This window comes from Salvelinus fontinalis, unplaced genomic scaffold (genome assembly GCF_029448725.1).
Source record: "Salvelinus fontinalis isolate EN_2023a unplaced genomic scaffold, ASM2944872v1 scaffold_0197, whole genome shotgun sequence".
NCBI lineage: Eukaryota > Metazoa > Chordata > Actinopteri > Salmoniformes > Salmonidae > Salvelinus > Salvelinus fontinalis.
The window spans coordinates 235,001-262,500 of record NW_026600406.1 but is presented as its reverse complement, the minus strand read 5'-3'; the positions used below and the strand labels follow the sequence as shown (position 1 = coordinate 262,500).

Below are 27,500 nucleotides of genomic sequence, written 5' to 3'. Positions count from 1 at the left end.
AACAGTCAGAGAACTGACATTAGAACAAAAGCCATCCTCAACGTTCTAGCTGGTCATTTAGAAAAAGGAAAAGGTGTCCGTTCCAAGCCACTGAAACAAACTAAGCGACTTGGTGTACAGAGGGAAGAGGAGAGGGCCTACCACCGAGCCTTGGGGGACATCAGTAGTGAGCAGTTCCCAGCCACTGAAACAAACTGAGTGACTTGGTGTACAGAGGGAAGAGGAGAGGGCCTACCACCGAGCCTTGGGGGACATCAGTAGTGAGCAGTTCCATGTTGCTGTCTTGTAGCTTTGCTACCTATAATGCATGTGTAGCACATGGGGATGCGTAAAACTTACTCCTCAGCCTGAAGTGTCCCCACTTGCGCCAGCGAATAGCTAGCTTTTCACATGGCGCCGACTAGTATGACACTTCAGGAGGGTGGTCACGTGTGCTAGCAATGCAGAGGTCCCGAGTTTGCGCCAGGTATGGGCCGAATCAGGAGGAAGTACTCGCTAATCAAGCAGCGTGACGTCCTTTACACTAGCTAGCCATCATGTTCTCATTTAACAGCAATGTTACCGGAGACAAGCAAAATTATGTGACGTTTTATATAGATCAGCATGCCAGATATGTCTCTAAATGTGTATACAATAAGACATTATATCAACAAATATTGGCTTTCATGACATGTAAGAGCAATACACACACACACACCATCCCCCACTCATAAATACCATCGTGACTTTGGTAAACATATGTAAATTGCATTCATGGAGGATGGATTGCAGAGATCTTTTTGTTACCAAAATGATTGCCATATTAAAATGTTCTCTGGCACACCGCGAATAATACATTCCTTATTCTGCTTTAACACTGTTTGGCAGGAACTGTCAGGAAAGATAGGCAACAAGAGACTAAGTACATTCTCCTCCTTCATCGCTCTTTCTCTCTCTCTTCTCATTTGAAGACGTGGGGTGGAGATATTTCTGTGGGAATACTTGTAAACTTTGGTTCTCTGGTTGTTGGAGAAAATTAGCTGTAGACAAACACACACACACACACACATACGCACTGACACACACACACTTTTATAATTTGGACACTAACAGCCTAACTGCACTGGCGTTGCTGCAAAGCTTCTCATTCTCTGTGGTATTAAACTCATGTTGCCTTGCAGGTTGTATTTGGTCTTTAAATGTATTATATTTCCTCACCATCAAAATGTGCAAAAAAAGTCCTCTATCCATTGTTTTGGAATTGTTTATGTTCCCTGGCTGTCTAGCTTTCATTTGGATGACTGTTTTCAAACTGGACAGAGTGAAGAGACTATAGATGACTGTTATCAAGCTGGACAGAGTGAAGAGACTATAGATGCCTGTTATCAAGCTGGACAGAGTGTAGAGACTATAGATGACTGTTATCAAGCTGGACAGAGTGAAGAGACTATAGATGATTGTTATCAAACTGGACTGAGTGAAGAGACTATAGATGACTGTTATCAAGCTGGACAGAGTGAAGAGACTATAGATGACTGTTATCAAGTTGGACAGAGTGAAGAGACTATAGATGACTGTTATCAAGTTGGACAGAGTGAAGAGACTATAGATGACTGTTATCAAGTTGGACAGAGTGAAGAGACTATAGATGACTGTTATCAAGCTGGACAGAGTGAAGAGACAATAGATGACTGTTATCAAGCTGGACAGAGTGAAGAGACTGTAGATGACTGTTATCTAGCTGGACAGAGTGAAGAGACTATAGATGACTGTTATTGAGCTGGACAGAGTGAAGAGACTATAGATGACTGTTATCAAGCTGGACAGAGTGAAGAGACTATAGATGACTTATTAAGCTGGACAGAGTGTAGAGACTGTAGATGACTGTTATCAAGCTGGACAGAGTGAAGAGACTATAGATGACTGTTATCAAGCTGGACAGAGTGAAGAGACTATAGATGACTTATTAAGCTGGACAGAGTGTAGAGACTATAGATGACTGTTATCAAGCTGGACAGAGTGAAGAGACTATAGATGACTGTTATCAAGCTGGACAGAGTGAAGAGACTATAGATGACTTATTAAGCTGGACAGAGTGTAGAGACTGTAGATGACTGTTATCTAGCTGGACAGAGTGAAGAGACTATAGATGACTGTTATCAAGTTGGACAGAGTGAAGAGACTATAGATGACTGTTTTCAAACTGGACAGAGTGCAGAGACTTTAGATGATTGTTATCAAGCTGGACAGAGTGAAGAGACTATAGATGACTGTTATCAAGCTGGACAGAGTGAAGAGACTATAGATGACTGTTATTAAGCTGGACAGAGTGAAGAGACTATAGATGACTGTTTTCAAGCTGGACAGAGTGAAGAGACTATAGATGACTGTTAATAAGCTGGACAGAGTGAAGAGACTATAGATGACTGTTATCAAACTGGACAGAGTGAAGAGACTATAGATGACTGTTTTAAAACTGGACAGAGTGAAGAGACTATAGATGACTGTTATCAAGCTGGACAGAGTGAAGAGACTATAGATGCCTGTTATCAAGCTGGACAGAGTGTAGAGACTATAGATGACTGTTATCAAGCTGGACAGAGTGTAGAGACTATAGATGACTGTTATCAAGCTGGACAGAGTGAAGAGACTATAGATGACTGTTATCAAGCTGGACAGAGTGAGGAGACTATAGATGACTGTTATCAAGCTGGACAGAGTGAAGAGACTATAGATGACTGTTATCAAACTGGACAGAGTGAAGAGACTATAGATGACTGTTTTCAAACTGGACAGAGTGCAGAGACTTTAGATGATTGTTATCAAGCTGGACAGAGTGAAGAGACTATAGATGACTGTTATCAAGTTGGACAGAGTGAAGAGACTATAGATGACTGTTATCAAGCTGGACAGAGTGAAGAGACTATAGATGACTGTTATCAAGCTGGACAGAGTGAAGAGACTATAGATGACTTATTAAGCTGGACAGAGTGTAGAGACTATAGATGACTGTTATCAAGCTGGACAGAGTGAAGAGACTATAGATGACTGTTATCAAGCTGGACAGAGTGAAGAGACTATAGATGACTTATTAAGCTGGACAGAGTGTAGAGACTGTAGATGACTGTTATCAAGCTGGACAGAGTGAAGAGACTGTAGATGACTGTTATCAAACTGGACAGAGTGAAGAGACAATAGATGACTGTTGTCAAGCTGGACAGAGTGAAGAGACTATAGATGACTGTTATCAAGCTGGACAGAGTGTAGAGACTATAGATGACTGTTATCAAGCTGGACAGAGTGAAGAGACTATAGATGACTGTTATCAAGCTGGACAGAGTGAAGAGACTATAGATGACTGTTATCAAGCTGGACAGAGTGAAGAGACTATAGATGACTTATTAAGCTGGACAGAGTGTAGAGACTATAGATGACTGTTATCAAGTTGGACAGAGTGAAGAGACTATAGATGACTGTTATCAAGTTGGACAGAGTGAAGAGACTATAGATGACTGTTATCAAGTTGGACAGAGTGAAGAGACTATAGATGACTGTTATCAAGCTGGACAGAGTGAAGAGACAATAGATGACTGTTATCAAGCTGGACAGAGTGAAGAGACTGTAGATGACTGTTATCTAGCTGGACAGAGTGAAGAGACTATAGATGACTGTTATTGAGCTGGACAGAGTGAAGAGACTATAGATGACTGTTATCAAGCTGGACAGAGTGAAGAGACTATAGATGACTTATTAAGCTGGACAGAGTGTAGAGACTGTAGATGACTGTTATCAAGCTGGACAGAGTGAAGAGACTATAGATGACTGTTATCAAGCTGGACAGAGTGAAGAGACTATAGATGACTTATTAAGCTGGACAGAGTGTAGAGACTATAGATGACTGTTATCAAGCTGGACAGAGTGAAGAGACTATAGATGACTGTTATCAAGCTGGACAGAGTGAAGAGACTATAGATGACTTATTAAGCTGGACAGAGTGTAGAGACTGTAGATGACTGTTATCTAGCTGGACAGAGTGAAGAGACTATAGATGACTGTTATCAAGTTGGACAGAGTGAAGAGACTATAGATGACTGTTTTCAAACTGGACAGAGTGCAGAGACTTTAGATGATTGTTATCAAGCTGGACAGAGTGAAGAGACTATAGATGACTGTTATCAAGCTGGACAGAGTGAAGAGACTATAGATGACTGTTATTAAGCTGGACAGAGTGAAGAGACTATAGATGACTGTTTTCAAGCTGGACAGAGTGAAGAGACTATAGATGACTGTTAATAAGCTGGACAGAGTGAAGAGACTATAGATGACTGTTATCAAACTGGACAGAGTGAAGAGACTATAGATGACTGTTTTAAAACTGGACAGAGTGAAGAGACTATAGATGACTGTTATCAAGCTGGACAGAGTGAAGAGACTATAGATGCCTGTTATCAAGCTGGACAGAGTGTAGAGACTATAGATGACTGTTATCAAGCTGGACAGAGTGTAGAGACTATAGATGACTGTTATCAAGCTGGACAGAGTGAAGAGACTATAGATGACTGTTATCAAGCTGGACAGAGTGAGGAGACTATAGATGACTGTTATCAAGCTGGACAGAGTGAAGAGACTATAGATGACTGTTATCAAACTGGACAGAGTGAAGAGACTATAGATGACTGTTTTCAAACTGGACAGAGTGCAGAGACTTTAGATGATTGTTATCAAGCTGGACAGAGTGAAGAGACTATAGATGACTGTTATCAAGTTGGACAGAGTGAAGAGACTATAGATGACTGTTATCAAGCTGGACAGAGTGAAGAGACTATAGATGACTGTTATCAAGCTGGACAGAGTGAAGAGACTATAGATGACTTATTAAGCTGGACAGAGTGTAGAGACTATAGATGACTGTTATCAAGCTGGACAGAGTGAAGAGACTATAGATGACTGTTATCAAGCTGGACAGAGTGAAGAGACTATAGATGACTTATTAAGCTGGACAGAGTGTAGAGACTGTAGATGACTGTTATCAAGCTGGACAGAGTGAAGAGACTGTAGATGACTGTTATCAAACTGGACAGAGTGAAGAGACAATAGATGACTGTTGTCAAGCTGGACAGAGTGAAGAGACTATAGATGACTGTTATCAAGCTGGACAGAGTGTAGAGACTATAGATGACTGTTATCAAGCTGGACAGAGTGAAGAGACTATAGATGACTGTTATCAAGCTGGACAGAGTGAAGAGACTATAGATGACTGTTTTCAAACTGGACAGAGTGCAGAGACTTTAGATGATTGTTATCAAGCTGGACAGAGTGAAGAGACTATAGATGACTGTTATCAAGCTGGACAGAGTGAAGAGACTATAGATGACTGTTATTAAGCTGGACAGAGTGAAGAGACTATAGATGACTGTTTTCAAGCTGGACAGAGTGAAGAGACTATAGATGACTGTTAATAAGCTGGACAGAGTGAAGAGACTATAGATGACTGTTATCAAACTGGACAGAGTGAAGAGACTATAGATGACTGTTATCAAGCTGGACAGAGTGTAGAGACTATAGATGACTGTTATCAAACTGGACAGAGTGTAGAGACTATAGATGACTGTTATCAAGCTGGACAGAGTGAAGAGACTATAGATGACTGTTTTCAAACTGGACAGAGTGAAGAGACTATAGATGACTGTTATCAAGCTGGACAGAGTGAAGAGACTATAGATGCCTGTTATCAAGCTGGACAGAGTGTAGAGACTATAGATGACTGTTATCAAGCTGGACAGAGTGTAGAGACTATAGATGACTGTTATCAAGCTGGACAGAGTGAAGAGACTATAGATGACTGTTATCAAGCTGGACAGAGTGAGGAGACTATAGATGACTGTTATCAAGCTGGACAGAGTGAAGAGACTATAGATGACTGTTATCAAACTGGACAGAGTGAAGAGACTATAAATGACTGTTTTCAAACTGGACAGAGTGCAGAGACTTTAGATGATTGTTATCAAGCTGGACAGAGTGAAGAGACTATAGATGACTGTTATCAAGTTGGACAGAGTGAAGAGACTATAGATGACTGTTATTAATCTGGACAGAGTGAAGAGACAATAGATGACTATTATCAAGCTGGACAAAGTGAAGAGACTATAGATGACTGTTATCAAGTTGGACAGAGTGAAGAGACTATAGATGACTGTTATTAATCTGGACAGAGTGAAGAGACAATAGATGACTGTTATCAAGCTGGACAGAGTGAAGAGACTATAGATGACTGTTATCAAGCTGGACAGAGTGAAGAGACTATAGATGACTGTTATTAATCTGGACAGAGTGAAGAGACAATAGATGTAGGTCATTTCTATACATGTTGTATTTTTTTACATTTCATTGTTGATTCAGATTGTTATTTCTCTAAACCACCGCAGGATGGATTTAATGGGTATGTTTGACACACCTGCTCTAAGCCATGGTAAACCCTCCTGACCACACACGTGCATGCACACAACCGCGCACGCACGCACGCACGCACGGACACACACACACACACAGACACACACAGATTCTTCGAACCCCATTATGACAGCCATTGTAGGATATTCCAATATACTGGTGGTTGAGTTGAGTTCTACTGTTTGGAAGGAAGGAATGCAATAAGTCTGAATATATGATTAGCTCACTTAAATGCTACTCACTAACCCTCAGTTTAAGAGTTTTTTTTTATCCAGGCCCTGAATCCAGCTGTATTAGGTTTTCTTATCATGGCTCAATTTACTTTCAATTTTCCATGCATTCCTGAGATACTTTAACACAGTGAGAGAGAGAGCGAGAGCGAGAGAGAGAGAGAGAGACTTGCTAGCATATGTATTTTCCTTTTATTTCTTCTCCGCCCTGCTTTCGCTAAGCAGTCCTGTGCCAGGAGAGATAAAGACACTGCACAAACAAAAATGTGTAGATTTCTGGTGGCTAGACCAGGGAGAGGGAGAGAAAGTAAGAGGGAGAATAAGAGAGACGGCTGTTTGTCAGCAGCCTATAAATCAGTGTGATGTTATGCTATGCTACGTCACTATGCTAGGTCAGCCAGCACAGCACTGCCTGACAAACAGGTCAGCAGAGGAGTCATCTGCTAGCGCTACGCTAGGAGGCTATGCTAGGTCAGCCAGCGCAGCACTGCCTGACAAACAGGTCAGGAGAGGAGTCATCTGCTAGCGCTACGTTAGGAGGCTATGCTAGGTCAGCCAGCGCAGCACTGCCTGACAAGCAGGTCAGGAGAGGAGTCATCTGCTAGCGCTACGCTAGGAGGCTATGCTAGGTCGGTACGCTCGGTGGCAACGCTAGGTGGTTATGCTAGGTGGCTACTCTAGTGCTATTGTGCTCTAGCGGAGCACATCCATTCGGATGTGGAGGGATAGAAAGATAGAGGGAAAGGTAGAGAGAGGTAGAGGGAGGTGGAGAGAGGTAAAGAGATGTGGATAGAGGTAGTGAGATATAGGGAGGTAGAGAGAGGTAGACAGAGAGAGGGGGGGGTAGAGAGAGAGAGAGGTGGAAGTAGAAGTAGAGAGAGAGAGGGGGGAGGTAGGGAGAGGTGGAAGTAGAGGTAGAGAGAGGTGGAAGTAGAGGTAGAGAGAGAGAGGGGAGGGTAGAGAGAGGTAGGGAGAGGTGGAAGTAGAGGTAGAGAGAGAGAGGGGGAGGGTAGAGAAAGGTAGGGAGAGGTGGAAGTAGAGGTAGAGAGAGAGAGAGGGAGGGGAGAGGTAGGGAGAGGTGGAAGTAGAGGTAGAGAGAGGTGGAAGTAGAGGTAGAGAGAGAGAGGGGGGAGAGGTGGGAGTAGAGGTAGAGAGAGGTGGAAGTAGAGGTAGAGAGAGAGAGAGAGAGAGAGAGAGAGAGAGAGAGAGAGAGAGAGAGAGAGAGAGAGAGAGGGGGGGGGTAGAGAGAGAGAGGTAGGGAGAGGTGGAAGTAGAGGTAGAGAGAGAGGTGAGAGGGAGGTTGAACCATCCAGGCAAGGAGAGAAGAAGAAATAATCCACTAATGCTAAGCTAGGTGGCTACGCTAGCACTATCATGCTCTGCACGCACTACCCCAGGGAAACTATAGAGAGAGGATTAAGAGAAATGTATTTCTCCTGTGGCTCAGGACTCAACTCACAACACACCAAGTCAGGGCCACCAAGTCAGGTTGGCTTCAAGGTGTCTTAACCCTCGGCTGTGGCTATAGATTAGAAGTAAGACATTCAATGGTAAAGCTACAAAAAGTGATTTACCATTTAGCATACAACTTAGTATCTACTTTAAACAATTACCAGCAGAACAGACTACTCTAACATTCCATCTGTCCATGTCCTTTGATTTCAAGTCCCTTCCAGCCCTGGCAGTTGCCGCAAAGACAGTTGGTTCAGACCAAGCAGCTGTAGAAATGGTTGGCTACAGATGGATCACAATGCATAAAAGGATTTTGGGAAACCCGTGGGTTAGAGGTCAGGGGTCAAGGAGTGTCTGCTGCCCAGTTTAGTAAGAGTCTTCCAAAAAAATAATCTAATACTAATATCAATCATCATAATGATATACATGTACAGTATAATATAGGTTTCAAAATTCCCTGGTTGGAGGACAGGGGTCAAGGAACCTACCGGAAGCCCAGGCGGTGGAAGTCTTTACTCCCCAGCTTGGTGAGGATCTTCCTGGCCGAGTCCTCTAGGTTGTTAGACCCCTCGTCGTTGACCACCATGGCCAGAATCATCCCATTGTCTACCACATCTACATACTGGGCCAAGCGACGACTCTCTTCTTTACTGCGGTATGTGTCAAACCTGGGTAGCGGAGTGGGAGGGAGAGATGAATGGTTAGCCTATATCAGTGTTTCCCAATTCCGGTCCTCCAGTACCCCGAATGGCACACATTTGTGTTGTGTCGGACAAAAACACCCGATTCAACTTGTCAAGGGCTTGATGATTAGTTGACAAGTAGCATCAGGCGTGCTTGTACGGGTCCACAATATAAATATGTACTGTTGGCGCTACTAGAGGAGCGGAGATGGGAACCACTGAGCTATATCATAGCTACATAACAGAGCACAAAAAAAGACCTTCATACAATCACTCCAACAAACGTCTTCTTCTGAAGGTTGATCTATGGTGGATCTTCTGATACCAACAAATATCAATGAATGAATTGCACACAGCCCCAATACAGTCCCATGGGAGCTTACTGTAAGATCTTGAGGGTGAGGTCTCAATTTGGTTGTGTGAGGAAATTGAGGTCAATGGTAATTGATATCAAACCAATAGTAAATACATTTGTCAAACGGGGTTTTAATTTCTCAATGGGGTTCAGTTTCTGACGCAATACTCAAGACTTGCCTTCTCTTGGAAGCAAAGTTTGTTTTGTTTAATTGCTTTTTAATTATTGTTTACCAGTACTCTGATGGCATATTAAATGTTTTTCTAACTACAGTACGTATTAAATGTTTTCTGACATTCCTTATTCAATCAGAGATGTTGAACGATGGGATAGGGAGAACATTATAAATCTAATAGATAGTTAATACCAACAGGAGTGTGTTTGCTATTCTCCCTCCTTTCTAGTGTCATATTATAACTGTCACACCCTGATCTGTTTCACCTGTCTTTGTGCTTGTCTCCACCCCCTCTAGGTGTCACCTATCTTTGCCATTATCCCCAGTGTATTTATATCTGTGTTCTCTGTTTGTCTGTTGCCAGTTCGTCTTGTCTTGTCAGGTCTTACCAGCATGTTTTTCCATCTTCCTGCTTTCTCAAGTTTCTGTTTCCTAGTTTCCCTGGTTCTGGCCATTCTGCCTGCCCTGACCCCGAGCCTGCTTGCTGTTCTGTACCTGCCTGACTCTGACCCAATTACGGACCTCTGCCTGCCCTGACCCCGAGCCTGCTTGCTGTTCTGTACCTGCCTGACTCTGACCCGATCACGGACCTCTGCCTGCCCTGACCCCGAGCCTGCCTGCCGTTCTGTACCTGCCTGACTCTGACCCGATTACGGACCTCTGCCTGCCCTGACCCCGAGCCTGCCTGCCATTCTGTACCTGCCTGACTCTGCCCTGGATCACGGACCTCTGCCTGCCCTTGACCAGTCTTTTGCCTGCCACCTGTTTGAGTCAATAAACATCTGTGATTCTAGCTGTCTGCATCTGGGTCTTATCCTGAATTCTGATAATAACAATATCTGTCATGACTTAAAGATAGAATCTGCATTAGGGGAAACAGCTCCGCATTTCGCTGTCCGCAGTCCGCTCCAGCACTTTTGAAATATATTTTTTGTGTGGACTAAACGGAGGTGAGGTGTGTTGAGCAGAGTTGTCAAAACTAAAAACAGCAGTACATATTGTGCTATTCGCTTCCCCCTGCAATGATGTCAGAGTGAGAAAAAAATCTGTTTGTTGTCTGCAGTAACTTTGTTGTAATATTCCAAATGGACAAGGCAGTTTCACTATGAAGGATTCCAGCTTTAAAGAGACAACAATTCCTCCAGTGTTGTTTTTTATTAACATGTTTGCTTATCGCAGCCGTTCTGTTACAACAGGGGTGTTGAAGTAATGTATTTTCAGTGATTGTTAGCAGGCTAATGTTGCTACTGTTAAGCAAAGTGAAATAAAGTTAAGATGTAAAACATAGTAAAGGTGAAAGGGACAAAATTCCAGTAACTTTCCAGAAGTCCCCAGGTTTTCCAGAAATCCCAGTTGGAACATTTCTGGAATAAGTCGGTAATACGCAGGACATCCTTCCAACCAACATTTCTGGAAAACCTGGGAACTTTTGAAAAATTTACCAGAATTGTGCAAGCCTAAAGGTGAAATAAAAACATGACAAGATATAAAATACCTATCATTGTGGAGCACTTCTCCAGTCTTGGGGTCAATGACGTGAACTATGATACCCCGGTTGCCCCAGCCCCTCTCGAACAGGTAGCTGTTGTCCTCGCTCTCCCCTGGGTGCAGAGTCTTGTTGAGAAAGGTCCACGACAGCTTCTTCTCGCCATGGATCTCCAGTGTCCCTCCTGTCCCCACACCAATGTACTTACGGCCAAAGTAACTGTGCTCTGTGTCTGTGTCGTTAGACCTGGAGAAGAGTCAATGATTGATCAACCAATGAATCAAGAATATGGGCTAGAGGGTTACACGATAGGGGATAAGGGGATATAGGCTAGGAGATACTAGATAAAGACTAAAGACTAGGAGATAGAGGCAGGGGCTAGGAGATAGAGGCTAGGAAATAGAGGCTATGAGACAGAGGCTATGAGATAGAGGCTAGGGGCTAATAGATAGAGGCTAGGGGCTAGGAGATAGAGGCTAGGAGATAGAGAGTAGGGGCTAATAGATAGAGGCTAGGGGCTAGGAGATAGAGGCTAGGTGCTAGGAGATAGAGGCTAGAGGATAATAGATAGAGGCTAGGAGATAATAGATAGAGGCTAGGAGATAGAGAATAGGGGCAGAGTCTAGGGGAGAGACAGAGTCTCAGAGTCTAAGAGACAGAGTCTAGGGGCTAGGGGATAGAGGCTAGGAGATACTAGATAAAGACTAAAGACTAGGAGATATGGGCTAGAGGCTAGGAGATAGAGGCTAGGAGATAGAGACTATGAGACAGAGGCTAGGAGATAGAGGCTAGGGGCTAGGAGATAGAGGCTAGGGGCTAGGAGATAGAGGCTAGGAGATAGAGAGTAGGGGCTAATAGATAGAGGCTAGGGGCTAGGAGATAGAGGCTAGGTGCTAGGAGATAGAGGCTAGGGGATAATAGATAGAGGCTAGGAGACAGAGTCTAGGGGCTAAGAGACAGAGTCTAGGGGCTAGGAGACAGAGGCTAGGAGATACAGGCTAGAGGCTAGGAGATAGAGGCTAGGGGCTAGGAGATAAGGGCTAGGAGATAAGATTATAGAGGCTAGACAATAGAGGGTAGGAGCTAGGACAAAGAGGCTTGAGCCTAGGAGAAAGAGAATAGAGTCTAGAGGCTACCAAATAGGTTGAGGGCTGAAGGCTAGGAGATCTGGTCTGGGTTCAAAACCCACCTTCCAAATAAGGAGATGGTAAGGTTGCCCTTATACGGGCAGTCAGGACTTCCTATGTGCAGCTGTCCTCTGTTGCCGATCAGAATGTGTTTGGTACGCAGTAGGATGGGACGATACGAGTCTGCTATCACTAACTTTCCTAGAGAGAGCAATAGAGAGAGAGAGAGTGAGAAAGCGAGAGAGTGAGAAAGCGAGAGAGCGAGATCTTTACTGATGAGATCTCCTGACAGGTATTTCATGCCCTGGGGCCTGACACATCACATCTCCCTTCCTTTTATGGCACTGAGCTGTGGCTCACACAGACACAGACACAGACACAGACACACAGACACACAGACACAGACACAGACACAGACACACACACAGGGGGGGAAAACTCAAACACCCTTTATGAGGGCTGCATTTCACGATAACGTCCATCTGACAGAGGTTATATAGTCCTGTAGTGAAGTGGATTAGAGATGGGGACTTTGATTTGACTGTGTGTTAGAGGTTACCAGGACACACAGTATCAGGTTCCTAACTCACACATACACATGTAACCAGTGTAAAATGGCTACACTGTTACATTGATGATGTTGACTCAGATCACTGGTTGCTGTGGAGAAGGAGAAGGTCAAAGGGGGTGAGTGTAACCCATGTGAAATGGCTAGCTAGTTAGCGGTCTGCACTAGCGGCATTTCAATCGGTGACGTAACTCGCTCTGAGACCTTGAAGTAGTTGTTTCATTTTCTCTGCAAGGGCCGCGGCTTTTGTGGAGCGATAGGTAACGATGCTTCGAGGGTGATTGTTGAGTGCAGAGAATCCCTGGTTCGAGCCCAGTTTGGGACGGAAGCAAGACTGTTTCACACACACACACACAATTGATGGATAAAGTACATTTGGGTGACAGTTTAACAATATGATCGCAGACACACACACACACACACACAGACGTACCTCCGTTGAGGATCTCTATGGAGTGGACAGTAGCTGAAGAGGTGAGGATGACCTTTCTGCCGTAACCAATGGTAACATGGTGGGCTTCACTGTGGCCGGGGGTCCATGGCTGCAGGCCGGGCTCCCTGTCTGGACACACTGTTGGATAGACCAATAGGGTTAACGTCATGACACACACAGATCTCACTGAGTACTGATGTTCTGATCTGGCCCATAGTTTCCAACAACAAACACTGTGCCAACATCCTATAATTCATTCATCAGTCAATGTCATTGATTGGACGGACACCAAACGGGCCGGCCAACCAGATCTTCCCCTGGGCTAATACAGATTGATTAATAGGTTCCGATCGACTGGTTTTCTCCATGAAAGAACCCAGCTGAGAAACCATCGGACACAGCAGTTTAGGACACAGCAATTTAGGTCTTGGAACTAGATCTGTCTGGGCTTTAGCCAAATCCTTTGTCATTCTCATGTCGTGTCTGACTCAAGGAGTTGGCTAAAGAACTAACTGTTACAGCAACAATGGGTTAGACAGCTAGTAGAATAGCTCTGGGGAGGCTGGAGGTTGAGAGAGAGAGAAAGAACAGTTCAGAGAGAGAAATAGAGAGAGGGAGAGAGAGAGGAAAGAGAGGAACATAGGAGAGAGAAAGAGAGAAAGAGAGAGAGAAATAGAGAGAGAGCGAGAGGAAAGAAAGGAACAGAGAGGAGAGAGAAAGAGAGAGAGGGAAATAGAGAGATGGAGAGAGAGAGAGGAAAGAGAGGAACAGAGAGGAACAGAGAGAAAGAGAGAGAGATTTGAAATGTCTGTGAAATGTCTTTATTCTTTTGGCACTTTTGTGATTGTAGTGTTTACTGTTAATAAACAAAAGTGAAATAAACAATCAAAATTATCTACAGTACTTCACTTGCTTTGGCAATGTTAACATATGTTTCCCATGGCAAAAAAAGCCTTTGAATTGAAATAGAGAGAGAGCGAGAGAGAGGGCGAGAGAGAGCGAGAGAGAGCGAGAGAGAACGAGAGAGAGCGAGAGAGAGCGAGAGAGAGCGAGAGAGAGCGAGAGAGAGCGAGAGAGAGAGAGGAGAGCGAGAGAGTAAAGGGAAGTATCTGGGGTCAACCAATAGGTTCAGAGTTCCTACTTCCTCTGTTCTCTGTGTGATCATGATGTGAAGGACAGTGGTCTGGCGATCTGCAACAGGCGTTGCACTACACTGGGCAATGACATCTGCACGCACACATACACACAGTATGCCACACAAACAAACTCAAATAAAACATGAACACAGGCAAAAACACAAACTTAAGGAAGCTCTGAAGCCCAAGGCCAACAATAACAAGAAAACAAGTAGACACTTGGAATTATCTCATCCGGACAACTTGGTAACTTGTTTGAATGACTTCAGCTCAAATGAAATGGGAAGCATTTTTTTAAAGCTTGTGAACGAGCTCATGCTGAAAATAGAATGCATATGAGTGAATGAAAGAAGCCAGCGAGTGTCAACGGCATCCAAATCAAATCAAATTGTATTGGTTACATACACGTGTTTAGCAGATGTTATTGATCACATACACGTGTTTAGCAGATGTTATTGATCACATACACATGGTTAGCAGATGTTATTGATCACATACACGTAGTTAGCAGATGTTATTGATCACATACACATGTTTAGCAGATGTTATTGATCACATACACATGGTTAGCAGATGTTATTGATTACATACACATGTTTAGCAGATGTTATTGATCACATACACGTGGTTAGCAGATGTTATTGATTACATACACATGTTTAGCAGATATTATTGATCACATACACGTGGTTAGCAGATGTTATTGATCACATACACATGGTTAGCAGATGTTATTGATCACATACACGTGTTTAGCAGATGTTATTGATCACATACACATGGTTAGCAGATGTTATTGATCACATACACGTAGTTAGCAGATGTTATTGATCACATACACGTGTTTAGCAGATGTTATTGATCACATACACGTGTTTAGCAGATGTTATTGATCACATACACATGGTTAGCAGATGTTATTGATCACATACACATGTTTAGCAGATGTTATTGATCACATACACGTGTTTAGCAGATGTTATTGATCACATACACATGGTTAGCAGATGTTATTGATCACATACACGTGGTTAGCAGATGTTATTGATCACATACACGTGTTTAGCAGATGTTATTGATCACATACACGTGGTTAGCAGATGTTATTGATCACATACACATGTTTAGCAGATGTTATTGATCACATACACGTGTTTAGCAGATGTTATTGATCACATACACATGGTTAGCAGATGTTATTGATCACATACACGTGTTTAGCAGATGTTATTGATCACATACACGTGTTTAGCAGATGTTATTGATCACATACACGTGGTTAGCAGATGTTATTGATCACATACACATGTTTAGCAGATGTTATTGATCACATACACGTGTTTAGCAGATGTTATTGATCACATACACATGGTTAGCAGATGTTATTGATCACATACACGTGTTTAGCAGATGTTATTGATCACATACACGTGTTTAGCAGATGTTATTGATCACATACACGTGGTTAGCAGATGTTATTGCGGGTGCAGCAACATGCTTGTGTTTCTATCTCCGACAGTGCAGTAATATCTAACATTTTCACAACATATACTGTACCCAATACACACACATCTAAGTAAGGAACGGAATTAAGAATATATACATATATGGACGAGCGATGTCAGAGCGGAATGGACTAAGATACAGTAGAATAGTATAGAATACAGTATATACATATGAGATGAGTAATGCCAGATATGGAAACATTATTAAAGTGACTAAGATACAGTAGAATAGTATAGAATACAGTATATACATATGAGATGAGTAATGCCAGATATGGAAACATTATTAAAGGGATTAAGATACAGTAGAATAGTATAGAATACAGTATACACATATGAGATGAGTAATGCCAGATATGGAAACATTATCAAACAAGTATGGCGTCATAGTGCTTCAAATTAGAATGCAAGAGACTAGGGACTGTGTCTACGCGGAGCAAGGCTGGTAAAATGAGCAGGTAAATTACATTTGTAGAAAAGGAATTAAAAGGAATTGTTTTGATCTTCCCTATGCTAAGTAGACTAAAGATGTAGTTTCAAATGGATTGGGCTTATCACACATTATTCATCTACACACTGACACAACAAACCCACATACGTCCTCTCTCCACAACTCTCCCATCATTAACCACAGAGTATTTCCTGAGCATTCAGAGTGAACGTATAACAATATCATTCCCAAGGAAGTGAGGCTAAGTCTCGGCGTGCCTGGCAGCGGACATGTGGAAACGCTGACCTCAGCGCTTTTCAGACTCGTTTCATCAAAAAACACAGTGTACCCTGACTGAACTCTGTCTCAAATGACACACACATACTGCCACACACACACAGACAGACAGCCACACACATACTGCCACACACACACAGACAGACAGCCACACACATACTGCCACACACACACACAGACAGACAGCCACACACATACTGCCACACACACACAGACAGACAGCCACACACATACTGCCACACACACACACAGACAGACAGCCACACACATACTGCCACACACACACAGACAGACAGCCACACAAATACTGCCACACACACACAGACAGACAGCCACACACATACTGCCACACACACACACAGACAGACAGCCACACACATACTGCCACACACACACAGACAGACAGCCACACACATACTGCCACACACACACACAGACAGACAGCCACACACATACTGCCACACACACACAGACAGACAGCCACACACATACTGCCACAAACACACACAGACAGCCACACACATACTGCCACACACACAGACAGACACATACACAAGTTCACTGCTTTTGAGCGGAGCCACATAGGGATAGCCACATAAATCTCTGGTCAAACATAGGCCATTATATTTAGGAGGTTTTGAATGCCAGGAACGATTTAGAAACAACGCCTGCAGGACCTTCAAATGGACTGGATGCAAGTTTTCAATAGGAAATTCTGTGTGTGTGTGCGTGCGTGCGTGCGTGCGTGCGTGCGTGATCCCGATACCAGTGTCAAGATAAAAGTATGCTTGATTTTCCATGGCCAAACATGAAAACATGAAGCACTTGTAAAATATTGTGTGTTATAGCTTGGAAAATAAACAAATGTGGCTCTGGATGACAACATAATGAAGTTCATTTCCAATTAGGACGGTTTCCGTCAAGAGTGGGCTCCCGAGTGGTGCATACTGTAAACAACAACAACACCCACAAAGCATACTGTAAACAACAACAAAACACCCCACAAAGCATACTGTAAACAACAACAACACCCCACAAAACATACTGTAAACAACAACAACACCCCACAAAGCATACTGTAAACAACAACACCCCACAAAACATACTGTAAACAACAACACCCCACAAAGCATACTGTAAACAACAACACCCCACAAAACATACTGTAAACAACAACAAAACACCCCACAAAGCATACTGTAAACAACAACACCCCACAAAGCATAAGGTAAACAACAACACCCCACAAAACATACTGTAAACAACAACAAAACACCCCACAAAGCATACTGTAAACAACAACACCCCACAAAGCATAAGGTAAACAACAACACCCCACAAAACATACTGTAAACAACAACAAAACACCCCACAAAGCATACTGTAAACAACAACACCCCCACAAAGCATAAGGTAAACAATAACAACACCCCACAAAGCATACTGTAAACAACAACAAAACACCCCACAAAGCATACCGTAAACTACAACACCCCACAAAGCATACTGTAAACAACAACAACACCCCACAAAGCATACTGTAAACAACAACAAAACACCCCACAAAGCATACCGTAAACTACAACACCCCACAAAGCATACCGTAAACTACAACACCCCACAAAGCATACCGTAAACTACAACACCCCACAAAGCATACCGTAAACTACAACAAAACACCCCACAAAGCATACTGTAAACAACAACAAAACAACACCCTACAAATCATATTGTAAACAACACAACAACATCCCACAAAGCATACTGTAGCTATTGCCTATTTCTGCCCTCAACCACTAGCTCTTATTCTGTGAATCCCTATGGAAAAGCAGATGAGATGATTCTTTGAAGACGTTTCCCTTAGGCAGATATCTAGGATCAGCTTTTCCTCCACGGATCTTAACCCTAACCATTATGGGGAATATGCTAAACTGAGCTTAGATCAGTGTCTAAGGGGGATCTTCATCTTACTCCATTGGGCTCTACCAGTGGGTATCATGCATTAATTATATATATGTATATTATTTTTACAGTAAGTTTGACAATAGCACTGTTTAAAGTCTTTGTCATTATGTTGGAACTTCATGCTGTGTTTTAAGAGCACACTGACACAAACAGCAGAATCCACGCACACACACACACACACACACAGAAAGGCATGATGTGTGTGTGTGTGTGTGTGTGTGTGTGTGTGTGTGTGTGTGTGTGTGTGTGTGTGTGTGTGTGTGTGTGTGTGTGTGTGTGTGTGTGTGTGTGTGTGTGTGTGTGTGTGTGTGTGTGTGTATTTACAACCAACAGAAACAGCAGCATAAACACACATGCCTCCCTCCTACTGCTCATGTTACTTTTCTGACCTTTAAAGGGTAACTTGGATTACATCCCAATCTGGCAACCGGGAAAAAAAATTTACCTGGCAACCGAAGCTAGGCCTTCATGTTAGTGAATATACAGTAGCTTACTGTCAAAAACAAAAACACTATGGTAGGAAACAGCAGAGAGAGAGAGCGAGAGAGAGAGAGAGAGAGAGAGCGAGTGAGAGAGAGAGAGAAACATTGCCAAAGCAATGCCAGACCCTTGAATTTAATTGAACATTTAACTGAGAGAGAGAGAGAGAGAGAAGGAAGGAAATGTAACTAGAAATATTTGTGTGTCTGTTAATGTGTCTGTTAATATGAAAACCTGAGCCATTGGAGTCTAGCCATGGCTTTAAAGGCTGCCCTGCCGCACACAGACACACACACACACACCCAAACACACACACCCACCCAGACACACACACCCAGACACACACACATACCCAGACATAGAGGGAGAAGGTGGAGAGGGAGATACACTCTCCTTTCCTCACACGTGGCAGACACAGTTATACCTTCAATCGCTCAGACTGACCTACTTCCTCCTTCTCACTCCCTCCCTCCATACCACTCCCACTTTCCTTCTCCTTACCTCTCTTCCAAACCCTCCCCATCCCTCTCACTCCCTCGCTCTTTCCATCTCCCTCCTCTCGCTCTCTCTCCTTCAATTTCACCCCCTCCATCGTTCTCCCTCTACCTCCTACCTTCTCCTTCTATTACTCTGCCTCCCTCCATACTCTCTCTCCCTTCATTTCTCATCCTCCATTCATGTCTCTCCCTCCATACTCTTTGTCCCTTCATCTCTCTTCCTCCATTCATCTCTCACCATCCATTTATCCTCCTTCATCCCTCTCGCTCTCCATCCTACTCAACTAAAAGGTCAAATACCTAAAAATTGTCGTTCTGCAGCTAGTCAGGACCATGTTTCACTACAGAAAACTCTACCCTCTACCAGGGCCATGTTCCACTACAGAAAACTCTACCCTCTACCAGGACCATGTTTCACTACAGAAAACTCTACCCTCTACCAGGGCCATGTTCCACTACAGAAAACTCTACCCTCTACCAGGGCCATGTTCCACTACAGAAAACTCTACCCTCTACCAGGGCCATGTTTCGCTACAGAAAACTCTACCCTCTACCAGGGCCATGTTTCACTACAGAAAACTCTACCCTCTACCAGGACCATGTTCCACTACAGAAAACTCTACCCTCTACCAGGGCCATGTTTCACTACAGAAAACTCTACCCTCTACCAGGGCCATGTTTCACTACAGAAAACTCTACCATCTACCAGGGCCATGTTCCACTACAGAAAACTCTACCCTCTACCAGGGCCATGTTTCACTACAGAAAACTCTACCCTCTACCAGGGCCATGTTTCACTACAGAAAACTCTACCCTCTACCAGGGCCATGTTTCGCTACAGAAAACTCTACCCTCTACCAGGACCATGTTCCGCTACAGAAAACTCTACCCTCTACCAGGGCCATGTTCCGCTACAGAAAACTCTACCCTCTACCAGGGCCATGTTTCACTACAGAAAACTCTACCCTCTACCAGGGCCATGTTTCACTACAGAAAACTCTACCCTCTACCAGGGCCATGTTTCACTACAGAAAACTCTACCCTCTACCAGGGCCATGTTCCGCTACAGAAAACTCTACCCTCTACCAGGGCCATGTTTCACTACAGAAAACTCTACCCTCTACCAGGGCCATGTTTCGCTACAGTAAACTCTACCCTCTACCAGGGCCATGTTTCGCTACAGAAAACTCTACCCTCTACCAGGACCATGTTCCGCTACAGAAAACTCTACCCTCTACCAGGGCCATGTTCCGCTACAGAAAACTCTACCCTCTACCAGGGCCATGTTTCACTACAGAAAACTCTACCCTCTACCAGGGCCATGTTCCGCTACAGAAAACTCTACCCTCTACCAGGGCCATGTTTCACTACAGAAAACTCTACCCTCTACCAGGGCCATGTTTCACTACAGAAAACTCTACCCTCTACCAGGGCCATGTTCCGCTACAGAAAACTCTACCCTCTACCAGGGCCATGTTTCGCTACAGAAAACTCTACCCTCTACCAGGGCCATGTTTCGCTACAGAAAACTCTACCCTCTACCAGGGCCATGTTTCACTACAGAAAACTCTACCCTCTACCAGGGCCATGTTTCACTACAGAAAACTCTACCCTCTACCAGGGCCATGTTTTACTACAGAAAACTCTACCCTCTACCAGGGCCATGTTTCACTACAGAAAACTCTACCCTCTACCAGGGCCATGTTTCACTACAGAAAACTCTACCCTCTACCAGGGCCATGTTTCACTACAGAAAACTCTACCCTCTACCAGGGCCATGTTTTACTACAGAAAACTCTACCCTCTACCAGGGCCATGTTCCGCTACAGAAACTACATGGTGGAGGTGGGGCGGTATTCTGACTTCAGATCATAGTCTCATACCTGTAATAACAGCTGAATGACCTGCCCTAAACCCCTAATACCTGTCATTACACAGTCATAACATTCATAAGATCTATAATATCTGCAGTACTGACCTGTCGTAAACTACTAATACCTCTCTAATACCTGTCATAACACAGTCATAACATTCATAAGAGCTGTAATAGCTGCAGTACTGACCTGTCGTAAACCCCTAATACCTCTTCAATACCTGTCATAACACAGTCATAACATTCATAAGAGCTGTAATAGCTGCAGTACTGACCTGTCGTGAACCCCTAATACCTCTTCAATACCTGTCATAACACAGTCATAACATTCATAAGAGCTGTAATAGCTGCAGTACTGACCTGCCTGTATGATAGGCAGCACAGCCATCAGTAGTGGGACACACATCTTCATATCTCAATGAGAAGTATGGATTACTGGCAGAAGAGAAGTTTTCTCCAGAGTGTGCACTTCAGAGTGTGCACTTCGTAGGGCTTAATGTGGGTTAGCAGGGGCTCACAGGAGGAATGAGGCCAAAGGCACCTGCAATAAGAACAGATAGAAGACAAATAGTGTTAAACCAAGGCTTGGCATCGTAACATGTGCACACACACACACACACACACACACACACACACACATACACACACACACACACACACACACACACGACTGGCGTATAACATTCCATGGTGCCATGCTCTTTACGGTCAAGGCTTTTGAGGATTTGAAAACGTTGGTGTTTTAGACTCATCTTCAAAGAGTTGGAGGAGAGAAGTTTTCTCCTATATCTCTCATCTCTCAGGATCAAAGACTAGCACAGCGACTAAGGTAGCATAGCCTTTGGGATAATAACAGTTATATCTCACTGGTTTTACACCAGTTATATAAAACACTTACGTAACAAGGAGGGAAAACGCTACTGTATGAGGACATGTATCACAGAATAAATGTTGGGCCCAATTAAATTGGCTGTTTCTTGCATTGTATTGACGCAGTACCTGTTTTTACAAAGGTTAAAAAACTAAAAACAGTTATTATGGGTATTCAAATAAATGTAATTAAACCTATTACTGGTCGACTTCTTTCAGGTAGATGTACAGATGTGTTTAAGTAGGGTGGCAAAATTCCAGTTCAGGTTTTCCAGAAATCATGGTTGGAGGATTCTGGGTTTTCTGCTGATTCTGTGATCTTCCAACTACCATTTCTGGGAAACCTGGGAATTTTGGGAAACTCTATTGAAGTAGATTTTGAACAAAGAACTTGCAGAAACATCTCTAAAGCAGATTTGATTAAATTCCAGTCTCTGTGTTCCTATTAGACATTGGAGTCTATAGTTGGTAATTATTTTTTTGTCTGTTGTTTTAACCATAGTGGAATAGGATACAGCAGATCCATTCCATTTACATGTTAGGAATTTAGCAGACGCTCTTATCCAGAGAGACCTACAGGAGCAATTAGGGTTAGATGTGTTGTTGAAGGGCGAATAGACAGACACCAAGTCGACTCAGGGACTCGAACCAGCGACCTGTCGGTTACTGGCACAACGCTCTAAGCCGCTAGGCGACCTGCCACCCCAACCCAAAATCAACGCTAGGCTAAAATAGTGACCCTGTTTGTAAAAATGATTTGTAGATACATGATGACATGACACACAGATGAAGAAATGACGTAACATAGATTTGTATAAGAGTTTTTATTCCATCTATCTGAAAGGAAGAGTTGTATACAGAGAGACCAAACACAGAGAGAGGCTTCCATTTGTCATAGTGAGTATCCTCTTGTCAGAACTGGACCTGCATACAGAGGGGAGGTTGGGACTAAACTGGCCCCTCATCAATATTGGTGTTCTCAGTCCCACAATGCCACAGGGCAGCTGGTCCTGTTAGTCCTGCAGAGAGAGAAGAAGCAGAGAGAAGATAAGATAAGGGTTAGTGTGTGTGTGTGTGTGTGTGTGTGTGTGTGTGTGTGTGTGTGTGTGTGTGTGTGTGTGTGTGTGTGTGTGTGTGTGTGTGTGTGTGTGTGTGTGTGTGTGTGTGTGTGTGTGTGTGTGTGTGTGTGTGTGTGTGTGTGTGTGTGTGTGTGTGTGTGTGATGATCCACTAAAGGGGTATTGACAACACATACATTCCTCTGTTCAAAACTGACGTGATGTTTTATCTGGGGGATCACAAACACACAAACACTCCCCCACAATCTATAGACAGAGGTTCTACTGTATCTAGAACCAACATGTCTTAGAACCTCAGTCTATAGATTCTAAGACATGTTGGTCTAGATACAGTAGAACCTCTCAGTCTATAGATTCTAAGACATGTTGGTTCTAGATACAGTAGAACCTCTCAGTCTATAGAATCTAAGACATGTTGGTTCTAGATACAGTAGAACCTCTCAGTCTATAGATTCTAAGACATGTTGGTCTAGATACAGTAGAACCTCTCAGTCTATAGATTCTAAGACATGTTGGTCTAGATACAGTAGAACCTCTCAGTCTATAGATTCTAAGACATGTTGGTTCTAGATACAGTAGAACCTCTCAGTCTATAGATTCTAAGACATGTTGGTTCTAGATACAGTAGAACCTCTCAGTCTATAGATTCTAAGACATGTTGGTCTAGACACAGTAGAACCGCTCAGTCTATAGATTCTAAGACATGTTGGTTCTAGATACAGTAGAACCTCTCAGTCTATAGAATCTAAGACATGTTGGTTCTAGATACAGTAGAACCTCACAGTCTATAGAATCTAAGACATGTTGGTCTAGATAGAGTAGAACCTCTCAGTCTATAGATTCTAAGACATGTTGGTCTAGATACAGTAGAACCTCTCAGTCAATAGATTCTAAGACATGTTGGTTCTAGATACAGTAGAACCTCTCAGTCTATAGATTCTAAGACATGTTGGTCTAGATACAGTAGAACCTCTCAGTCTATAGATTCTAAGACATGTTGGTTCTAGATACAGTAGAACCTCTCAGTCTATAGATTCTAAGACATGTTGGTCTAGATACAGTAGAACCTCTCAGTCAATAGATTCTAAGACATGTTGGTTCTAGATACAGTAGAACCTCTCAGTCTATAGATTCTAAGACATGTTGGTTCTAGATACAGTAGAACCTCTCAGTCTATAGAATCTAAGACATGTTGGTTCTAGATACAGTAGAACCTCTCAGTCTATAGATTCTAAGACATGTTGGTCTAGATACAGTAGAACCTCTCAGTCTATAGATTCTAAGACATGTTGGTTCTAGATACAGTAGAACCTCTCAGTCTATAGATTCTAAGACATGTTGGTTCTAGATACAGTAGAACCTCTCAGTCTATAGAATCTAAGACATGTTGGTCTAGACACAGTAGAACCTCTCAGTCTATAGAATCTAAGACATGTTGGTTCTAGATACAGTAGAACCTCTCAGTCTATAGAATATAAGACATGTTGGTCTAGATACAGTAGAACCTCTCAGTCTATAGAATCTAAGACATGTTGGTTCTAGATACAGTAGAACCTCTCAGTCTATAGATTCTAAGACATGTTGGTCTAGATACAGTAGAACCTCTCAGTCTATAGATTCTAAGACATGTTGGTTCTAGATACAGTAGAACCTCTCAGTCTATAGATTCTAAGACATGTTGGTCTAGATACAGTAGAACCTCTCAGTCTATAGATTCTAAGACATGTTGGTTCTAGATACAGTAGAACCTCTCAGTCTATAGATTCTAAGACATGTTGGTCTAGATACAGTAGAACCTCTCAGTCTACAGAATCTAATACATGTTGGTCTAGATACAGTAGAACCTCTCAGTCTATATAATCTAAGACATGTTGGTCTAGATACAGTAGAACCTCTGTTCTACTCCGCTAGCCAGCACCTCGCCTAAACAGGTGTGCGTTTCTTTCACCTCCAGCACAGGGAATATTAACAGAACCTTGTGCAGTAGCTGTCTACGCTGTAGTACACACACACAGTGTAGCGTCCAAGCCTGCTGGTTATGAGAGAGTTTATGGGCTCAGCGGAACTATGAAAGCAGAAGTTACTCTACGTCTCAGCACTGCTCTGTGGAAACACACACCCACACCTCCCACAGGATTAATAGAACAGACAACTTCAGTGAGGGATTCACCTTTTTCTCTTCTTGAAGTACGCTCGCCAGCCAGCCACACACACACACACACACACACACACACACACACACACACACACACACACACACACACACACACACACACACACACACACACACACACACACACACACACACACACACACACACACGAGAGAGAAAACAGGGTGGAGACAGGACCTTCAATGACCATCATTTCCTTCTAAACTAAAACCAGACCCAAATGTACTGTATAAACATCTATTACCTCCATGAATAGTTTATAATAATATACTTTTAGGGTAAAACACAGCACTATAAATCTAAAACTACAATAAATAATATACTATTATGGTAGAATACCAAATGAGAGACAAAGCAGGACTATTGTAGCAGTTGAGTTAAAACCATGGGCAGCTGGAGCTACAGTAAGTAATGTAGATAATGGTATTTCACCAAAAACACTGAATATGAGAGGAACATGATCCCTCCAGAACTGTGCTGATGAGACACACACCCTAAAATAACACAAACAGACACACAGACAGACACTCGCACACACACACACACACACACACACACACACACACACACACACACACACACACACACACACACACACACACACACACACACACACACACACACACACACACACACACACACACACACACACAGTGTACAGACTGATATATGGTCAATGCAGAGAGAATTCCGATGTATCAGTAATGCTATGCCTTATTGCAGGGTTCCCCAACCGGCGGCCCGCGGGCCACATTTGGCCCTCAGGTGATTTTATTTTTTGTCTACAAATTAACCATCCGCTCAAGAAGAACTCATCATGAATCGAGCTGATGATCGCTGCACTATTGTCTCTCAGAGGTCACAGCAATAAGATGCTTTCTCTAGACCAATCACTCAGAGGTCACAGCAATAAGATGCTTTCTCTCGACCAATCACTCAGAGGTCACAGTAATAAGATGCTTTCTCTCGACCAATCACTCAGAGGTCACAGCAATAAGATGCTTTCTCTCGACCAATCACTCAGAGGTCACAGCAATAAGATGCTTTCTCTCGACCAATCACTCAGAGGTCACAGTAATAAGATGCTTTCTCTAGACCAATCACTCAGAGGTCACAGCAATAAGATGCTTTCTCTCGACCAATCACTCAGAGGTCACAGTAATAAGATGCTTTCTCTCGACCAATCACTCAGAGGTCACAGTAATAAGATGCTTTCTCTAGACCAATCACTCAGAGGTCACAGCAATAAGATGCTTTCTCTCGACCAATCACTCAGAGGTCACAGCAATAAGATGCTTTCTCTCGACCAATCACTCAGAGGTCACAGTAATAAGATGCTTTCTCTCGACCAATCACTCAGAGGAAACATTTCACAACACAATAGGAATATCTGTGTTCTGATTGGACGAGTTCAGATAAGCACCTTCCCATTTTCAAACGTTTTCTCTCTACTGAACACGAGCCACCCAGATGAGCCTGAAGCGTAACATTCTGAACAGCAAGGGAGAAACTCAACACCAGTAGTCACCAACCCTTTTCTGTTCCTGGAACCTGTTCAATTATTCTTGCTGGGCTGGAACAAAAGCCTGCACACCTCGTACTGTAGCTTGTCCAACAACGAGGTTAGGTGACCACAGCTCTATAGTGCCTAGTCTTTCTCCCATTCAGTAAGTTAATCAGGTATGTTAGTGCTGGGCTGGAACAAAAGCCTGCACACCCTGCCTGTAAGCCTCTCCATTTACAGTAGTGCTGTAAAGTGTCTGCCTCCACAAGGGGTCCAGATGGTTCTCTCTCGCCATGTTTGAACAATACATGAGGTTCAACTATGTGATAAGTCTATACAGCGGTCACCAACCCTGGTCTTGGAGTGGCTGTGCAGACATTTCTGTCCTTCTCTCTTCCCACTACACACACACACACACACACACACACACACACACACACACACACACACACACACACACACACACACACACACACACACACACACACACACACACACACACACACACACACACACACACACACAGGTCAGCACGCATGGAGGCGCGCAAGCAAGCACACACACACACATACATACAAAGCATGAATGTACAGACACACACAATCTCTCTCCAGAGGTAACTGTACCCTACAGTCCTGTTCACCAGACACTCTTACATAACCCCAGTAACAGACCTATTGTAACAAGTCTCATAACCCCAGTAATAGACCTATTGTAACAAGTCTCTTAACCCCAGTAACAGACCTATTGTAAC

General features: G+C 43.3%; 1 protein-coding gene across 6 annotated transcripts in view; it reads right to left on the bottom strand.

Moving 5' to 3' along the window:
• Positions 1–27,500, bottom strand: part of LOC129844356 (cell migration-inducing and hyaluronan-binding protein-like) — a 135,093-nt gene that overhangs the window by 28,411 nt on the left and 79,182 nt on the right. For 3 of the 6 annotated variants that reach the window (XM_055912673.1, XM_055912670.1, XM_055912672.1), the window contains 6 exons: positions 22,916–23,010; positions 21,482–21,662; positions 12,939–13,076; positions 12,000–12,138; positions 10,820–11,056; positions 8,600–8,779 (listed from right to left, as the gene is read on the bottom strand). In XM_055912673.1, coding sequence (XP_055768648.1) covers positions 8,600–8,779; positions 10,820–11,056; positions 12,000–12,138; positions 12,939–13,076; positions 21,482–21,533 — 746 coding nt within the window. In that variant the 5' untranslated portion in view covers positions 21,534–21,662; positions 22,916–23,010. The remainder of the gene's footprint in view (positions 1–8,599; positions 8,780–10,819; positions 11,057–11,999; positions 12,139–12,938; positions 13,077–21,481; positions 21,663–22,915; positions 23,011–27,500) is intronic. The other 3 variants (XM_055912671.1, XM_055912675.1, XM_055912674.1) reach the window with 1 other exon arrangement.